Below are 7,297 nucleotides of genomic sequence, written 5' to 3'. Positions count from 1 at the left end.
AAAATAAATAGGTAATGCAATATAATATTCACACAATACACAACACAAATCCTACACTTTATTTTTTCACTTATATTTTGTAATTGTTGCAAGAAAAATTGATTTTTTCACTTATATTTTGTAATTGTTGCAAGAAAAATTGATACCGATCAACACTGTAAACTTTCTCAATGTATTATACATGTTTCCAAAAGGCTGAACCCCAACCCGACAGAACATCTGCGCATAAAGAACCCCGCTCACTTTGAGAGGTGGCTCCCACACTGCCGCTGTTGAGACTCAATCCCTGGTTATTCTTCTAAAGCTTCACCTTTGTGACCAGTTGAGCTGCCCATACGAGTAAAAATAATTTTATGCTATATATACTAGTATGGTTTGCTTTAATTCCAGCCCGCATGGGCAGCTCAGTTGGTCATAAGGGTGAAATTTTAGAACAATGATTCGTGACCTCTCAAAGTGAGGGGCCTCATTGTGCACGCAAAATGTGTAAAGGTCTAGTCTAGATACTCTGACGTAGGGGGCCCTTAGAGTTGAGGATTCAATCTTTTGGAAATAATGGTTTGCTTTGATTCCTTTAGATAGAGTTTACAAATTCATTATTAGTAGGAAATGAATATAAATCATTGTAAAGTTACGCCGCGTAAATTTGTGTATAAAATTAAATTTTGTATGCAAATAACACTTTTTATGCTAATGCTAGATTAATTTTTAACTTAATTTTTCGTCTAAACATACAACATTCTACGTGATTGATAAATTATTTTTTTGGGGAGAGGGGGGTTACCCAGCTAACGTTAGCGGACACTACAGTCCCAGTGTTCGCGCATAGAATGTCGGGAACTTCCGTCGGAGGGTGGTGGAAATCTATCCAGTCGCAGAGCCGTCGAGGAGCTTCTCCGGTTAGTCAGTCCGTCGCAGCTTTTTCTTCCCGGGGGATGTGTTCCACGATAGTTGACCAATCTTTCTTTAGCCAATTCCTGCACCAATTGATTAAAGTGCCGCAGTCCCCAAGAATAGCATGTATATAGCTATGGTATAAAAATGAATTTGGTAAAGGATTTTAAATATTTACTTTATTCATATCTCTCTATTTGTTGACTAAATTGAGATTTGTATAATAGTTTTGATATAGTGGTTCCTCATTTCATAAACGTTTCTTTTGTGAAACTCACTCATCTTGTTTGATTAATCTTATTAGTGTTGAGTTGGAACGCAAAAGACAACAAAAAGCACTCACTTATGAGTTTTCAAGTAAGTGCATTCTCAATGCTTCCAGAGATGTCTAAGTAATTACATTCTTAAGACTCAAATTTGAAATTTCTAGTTAAGTCGAAAGACACATGCCTCATCTCATTTTTATCTCATGAGTAACAATTGAACTACTTTAACCAACTTGATTGGTGCGAGTGGCCATACACTTGTCCCTTAAGAGGGATCGAAAGAAAAAAACTAAAAAAATTAATCTGCCACCTCTTTACCTTTAATTGGGCAGTACTTTATTAGGATACTAATAAAAATCTCTCATGGCCACCTCTTTACCTTCCCACTTTATTAGGAAACCTAATAAAAACCTCTCCATAAACTTTGTCAAAAGATAAAAAGACATTTCATTGGCAATTTAAGAGTTTTTTTTTACACTTTTGGTCCCACAATTATGGTGTCACTAACAACTTTGATCCATGACTTTTAAAACTTGTAGAATTGATTCAGGACTATGATTTTCTTAGTAAATTTGGTCCTTCTGGTACATTTTTCGTTCATTTTTTGCCAGAAAATTTTACTCCCCATTTTAACATGAGTAATATTGTCTTTTCCATCTCACAAACTAATGACATAAATAAATAAATAATTATACACAGTCAGTGGTACGGTGATTGAAATTTTAGGCTTAGACTTTGGTAGTTTAAAATTGTAGTATTGTAAAATTTTAGGCTAAAAATTATTGAGAAATTGCAGGCTTAGCTAAAAAAAATTGCCGTTTAGTAAGGAGGGTGAAATTGAAAGTGGAATTGGAATTGGGTGACTTTTAATTTCAATTTATGTCCTTAGTTTGTGAGATGAAAAAGAAAATATTACCCATGTTAAAATGATGAGTAACATTTTTCGGCAAAAATTGAACGGAAAATGCACCGGAAGGGCCAAATTTGTTAAAAAAAAGTCAATTTTACAAGTTTTAAAAGTCATGAATCAAAGTTGTTACTGACATTATAGTCGTGAGACCAAAAGTGCAAAAAAACTCGGCAATTTAACTTAGATTTATAAATTTAGATTTAGAAATTTTGGTTTCAAAAAAAAAAAAAAAAAAAAAAAAAAAACTTAGATTTAAAAAATGATGTTTCTACAGCACTTCTGATAATTGCGTTGTGTACTTATTAGTTATTACTGCAATCAGTAACTGAACTCTTCTTCATCCATCTTTCGTGACAAATAAATGCCAATCGTGGTAAGTATGCAATAATGAACCCCCCAATTAGCATGGTAGCAGCCACAAAATTTCTTTAAAATCTCTCTCAAAGTTCCAATCTTGCAAACAATATTTTCCTCTTCTCCATTCTCCAGGTTACTTCGGAATCTTAAACCCCATTTCCCATTTTCTTCTCTTCTTTCATTTCCATTTCCTAAAGTAATTACCACAGATTCTTCGCTCTTGGAAACCTTTCTTCTTGATTCTTTACAAGTTATCTTTTTATCTTGCATTTAGTAGTTCGATTACTTAGCAAATTCTTGGATGTGCTGCTAGGTTCAAACCCAAAAACCCACCGACAAAGATTCCTGTTTTTATGAAAAAGTAAAAGGTAAAATCTTTAGTAAAACCCACACTCTTCTCCGGGAAGTGTCTGAATCTTTTGTTCCGGATCAAAGATGGGTCGGTTTTTCCGATCGATTTTACCCTGCTGCGCGGCTGTGTTGCTACTGGCGGCCTGCTCGGCGGTGGGCGAGTGGGAAACGTGCTCCGGGATAGTTCCGATGAGGGAGCGGAGCAATAGGATATCGATAGCCGACTTCGGCGGCGTCGGAGACGGCCAGACGTTGAATACGAAGGCGTTTATGGAAGCAATTTATCAAATTCAGCATTTGAATAGAAGCGGCGGCACTCTTCTTTACATTCCGGCCGGCGTTTATCTCACCGGACCTTTCAATCTTACAAGCCACATGACTTTGTACTTGGACAAAGATGCTGTCATCAAAGCTACTCAGGTACTCAAAATCTCTCCTCATTTTTATGTAGCAATGCAATTCTTTGCCCACAAAATGTGAAATCCCTTGCTTTAGGTCCTTAAACCCGGACCCCGACCAGATTTGTAGAGGTGATAAATTACGATAATTCAACAACCCATTAAATGAGAAGATCCTTTTCCAAGGAGCCCACCATGTTGGACATCTACCCATTAGATGGACCAATGAGCCCACCACAATGTGGTGTAACTACCACACTCCGGTTGTCAGGGCTCGATCAATCTTGTGTCTTGCCCCATAATTTGACACTCAAGAATAGACTGAGCTACCCGTGAGCAGCAATGCAATTTTTGATTGTGTTGTTGTGGATGTAGTAAATCACGGTTTCAAGGACACGTTAGATGAGGATTAGTTCCCACGAAGCCCACCACATTGGGCACCGGCCCATTAGATGGGAGGACCAGTTTGCAATGAGTCCATCACAATGTGGTGCAACTACCACCATTGAGCCCACCACAATGTGGCGTAACTACCACACTTCGGTTGTTAGGGCTCGATCTTGTGTCTTGCCCCATAATTTGACACTCAAGAACAGACTGAGCTACCCGTGAGCAGCAATGCAATTCTTTATTGTGCTGTTGTGGATGTGGTAAATCACGGTGACTCAAGGAACCGTTAGATGAGAGGATCAGTTCCCACAAAGCCCACCACATTGGGAACCAGCCCATTAGATTGGAGGACCAGTTCGCAATGAGCCTATGTTGTGGACTCGTGTCCACTATGCATTGTGGACACGAGTCCAAAACGACTGCATTCCAATTTTTTTTTTTAAAAAATTTGATTTTGTCTCGCCGTTAAGGCGTTAACGGCACTATTCGTTTGTGGAATTATGAATGTACAGTTATGAAATTGTGAATGTACAGTTATGGAATTATGATTATGAATGTACAGTTATGGAATTATGAACACAGAGCTCTGGCATTATGAACTTACAATTATGAACATATAGTGATAAAATTATGAACATAGAGCTCTAAAATTGTGAATATAGAGCTTCGAAAATTATGAATTTACAGTTATTGAATTATGAATGTACAGTTATAGAATTATGAATGTGCAATTATGAAATTATGAATGTACAATTATGGAATAATGAACAAAATTATGAATTTACAGTTATTGAATTATGAATGTACAGTTACAGAATTATGAATGTGCAATTATGAAATTATGAATGTACAATTATGGAATAATGAACACATAGCTCTAACATTATGAAATTACAATTATAACATATAGTGATAAAATTATGAACATATGCTCCTATAACGAAGCGGTCTGAAATTAAAAAAAAAAAAAAAATGGTGGAAGATAACGGTGCCACTTACGGCACCGTTCCATGTCCACAATGTATGCTGGACACGGGTCCATAGCATAACGATTGCAATGTGGTGCAACTACTACATTCCGACTGCCAAGCTTGATCCTATGTCTTGCCCTACAATTTGACACCCAGGAGCCAACTGAGCTACTCGTGGGCTGCAATGCAATTCTTTATTGTGCTGTGGTTTATACAAAGAATGAGTTTTGTATCATCATCATTTTTGCATAGTCCCAGGTTTAATTCCCTTCAAATAATGCATTATAAGATACCTGAAGTTTAAATGGCTTGCGTATGCAGGATACAACAAACTGGCCTTTAATTCCTCCATTGCCATCATATGGAAGGGGAAGAGAGCTGCCTGGTGAAAGATACGTGAGCTTTATTCATGGAGATGGGCTTCGAGATGTTATCATCACTGGTGAGTATGGATAATGGAATTCTTGTAATCATTGGTTTAGAGCAGTAATTATGTTACTTTTGGATGGCGAGGGAAACCCACAGTCACTACCCGAAAGTGCACTAGGTAAACCTCTCCTTATGACCCTAGCCAGTAAAGGACCACAAGGAGGTAAACCAGTCTATGTTTCCCATAGCTGACCTGCTCAAATCAAGAAGGTCAATAGGCCGCTTCTACCAGGGGTCGAACTTGAAACCTTGTGGTTTCCAAGCCAATAACCTAACCAACTTGGCTGGAGTTGTCCCAATTATGGTACTTTTTTTACCTCAATTGTAGACAAGATTTTACCTTTGAGCTTTCCATTTAAACAAAAGTATATGCAGAGTGATAATGGGTAACTTGTGTGTATGCTCTGATCTGTTTTCTCGGGGAAAAAAATGCACGAGTTGTGACAATTATTAGACAAATTTTTCTATTACATGCAAATATAACAACGTTTTCAGGTGAGAATGGGACAATTGATGGTCAAGGTGATGTGTGGTGGAACATGTGGAGGCAAAGAACTCTTCAATTCACAAGACCGAATCTGATAGAACTCATGAACTCTCGAGGCATAATCATCTCTAATGTCATTTTCAAGAATTCCCCCTTCTGGAATATCCACCCCGTTTATTGCAGGTAACAATTTTTGTTCGTGCCACATTTTATATGAAACCTATAGTTTGACTCCTGATGGTAATTACTATGATAATTGTTATGTTTTTGGTATAAGTTTATAGTGACAATTATCGATTTTCGTTTGCCAGCAATGTTGTTGTTCGATATGTCACCATACTGGCTCCTACTGATTCTCCGAACACTGATGGAATTGATCCTGGTACGCCCACAATTACCTAAACAAAACGATGTCACTTGTTTGTAAACCTAGGACAGTTTGTGCTGTTCATTCTGTTACATTTTCCACTTATCCATTGTCCTAACAACATTGTCGTAAACTACAGATTCAAGCTCTCATGTCTGCATTGAGGACTCGTATATTTCCACGGGGGACGACCTAGTGGCTGTGAAGAGCGGGTGGGATGAGTATGGCATTGCCTATGGGCGCCCGAGCCACGGCATTACCATACGCAGGGTGACTGGATCTTCCCCGTTTGCTGGAATTGCTGTTGGAAGTGAAACCTCCGGGGGTGTAACCGATGTTCTGGCTGAGCATATAACCCTTTCCAACATGGGCGTTGGCATCCACATAAAAACTAACGTGGGGCGTGGAGGGATCATAAGAAACATTACCTTCTCCAATGTGTACATGGAAAAGACACGAACGGGGATAAGGATTGCGGGTGATGTTGGCGGGCATCCCGACGAGCAATTCAACCCGAACGCTATTCCCATCGTCCAAGACATCAAAATCAAGGATGTATGGGGCGAACAGGTTCTGCAGCCCGGTTGGATACGGGGTATACCAAAATCCCCTTTCACTAACATCTGCCTTTCCAACATCCACCTTAATGGTGCTAAATCACTCCGAAATCCTCCATGGAAGTGCTCGGATGCTAGCGGGGCTGCAGTTCAGGTTAGCCCCTCGCCCTGCTCTGAACTAACCCGAGATCAATCTGGTGCGTGCTCTTCGCCACCATTCTAAGTTAGCCATCATGTATTCTTTCCATTTTTTTTCGTTAATCCACCGTTCATAATAAACTCTTTTGTGACACCCTTTCCTTTGTTAACAAAGGCATCAGGGGAAATGTAATTGTAACATGAGTTTTTTTAGAGTACATTCTTGGTCTATATAAGTGTACTTGTTCTAGGTTTGGATATGAATTATTTTGCAACATTGCAAACTTTCAAGTGAAAACTCTTCTTTGGTTATGTATACATGCACCATATCTATTTTTCCACACTGAAATAGGTTTATAGGTTAGGGTTGAAAATTTTGAAAATATATAGCTGTCATATTTTTACAATCATTATTCTATGGATCAAGTCTACACAATTATATTGTATGGATATTAAAGTTACATTGTTTGTGTACTGAAGATATATTAATTGAGTACTGAATGTACATTATTTTGTATAGTACAGTATCAAATAATGTACATTCAATACATAAATAATGTACTTTTAGTATATTAAAAATGTACATTTTATTCATGGTCCACAACAAAATTTGTCATATTTTTTATACACATGTTTGATTTTTCATAAGTATTATACTTCCTCTAATAAGTATTATAATTTTAATTTTTCTTATAAGTGAGTGTTCAGCTCATAATATTATATTTTGATTTAAAAGTATTATATATATATTTTTAATAAAAAATAACACATTTTGTTCTCAT

The 7,297-nt window shown here is 37.5% G+C and overlaps 1 protein-coding gene across 1 annotated transcript; it reads left to right on the top strand.

The window, feature by feature from the left end:
• Positions 1-2,393: 2,393 nt before the first annotated feature.
• Positions 2,394-6,833, top strand: LOC109157155 (probable polygalacturonase). Its single transcript, XM_019305065.1, has 6 exons — positions 2,394-2,658; positions 2,717-3,198; positions 4,859-4,979; positions 5,462-5,636; positions 5,765-5,835; positions 5,960-6,833. The coding sequence occupies exons 2-6, from the start codon at positions 2,863-2,865 to the stop codon at positions 6,598-6,600; spliced, it is 1,344 nt and encodes a 447-aa protein (XP_019160610.1). The 5' UTR covers positions 2,394-2,658; positions 2,717-2,862; the 3' UTR covers positions 6,601-6,833.
• Positions 6,834-7,297: the final 464 nt, after the last annotated feature.

This window comes from Ipomoea nil, unplaced genomic scaffold, assembly GCF_001879475.1.
Source record: "Ipomoea nil cultivar Tokyo-kokei standard unplaced genomic scaffold, Asagao_1.1 scaffold2761, whole genome shotgun sequence".
In the NCBI taxonomy this organism is placed as follows: Eukaryota; Viridiplantae; Streptophyta; class Magnoliopsida; order Solanales; family Convolvulaceae; genus Ipomoea; species Ipomoea nil.
This window is presented reverse-complemented; position numbering and strand designations above follow the sequence as displayed.

Coding starts and splice junctions, on each gene's coding strand:
- LOC109157155 (XM_019305065.1), top strand. CDS start 2,863: ATGGGTCGGTTTTTCCGATCGATTTTACCCTGCTGCGCGGCTGTGTTG. Junction 5,637..5,764: donor ATCCACCCCGTTTATTGCAG/GTAACAATTTTT, acceptor TTCGTTTGCCAG/CAATGTTGTTGTTCGATATG. Junction 5,836..5,959: donor CACTGATGGAATTGATCCTG/GTACGCCCACAA, acceptor CGTAAACTACAG/ATTCAAGCTCTCATGTCTGC.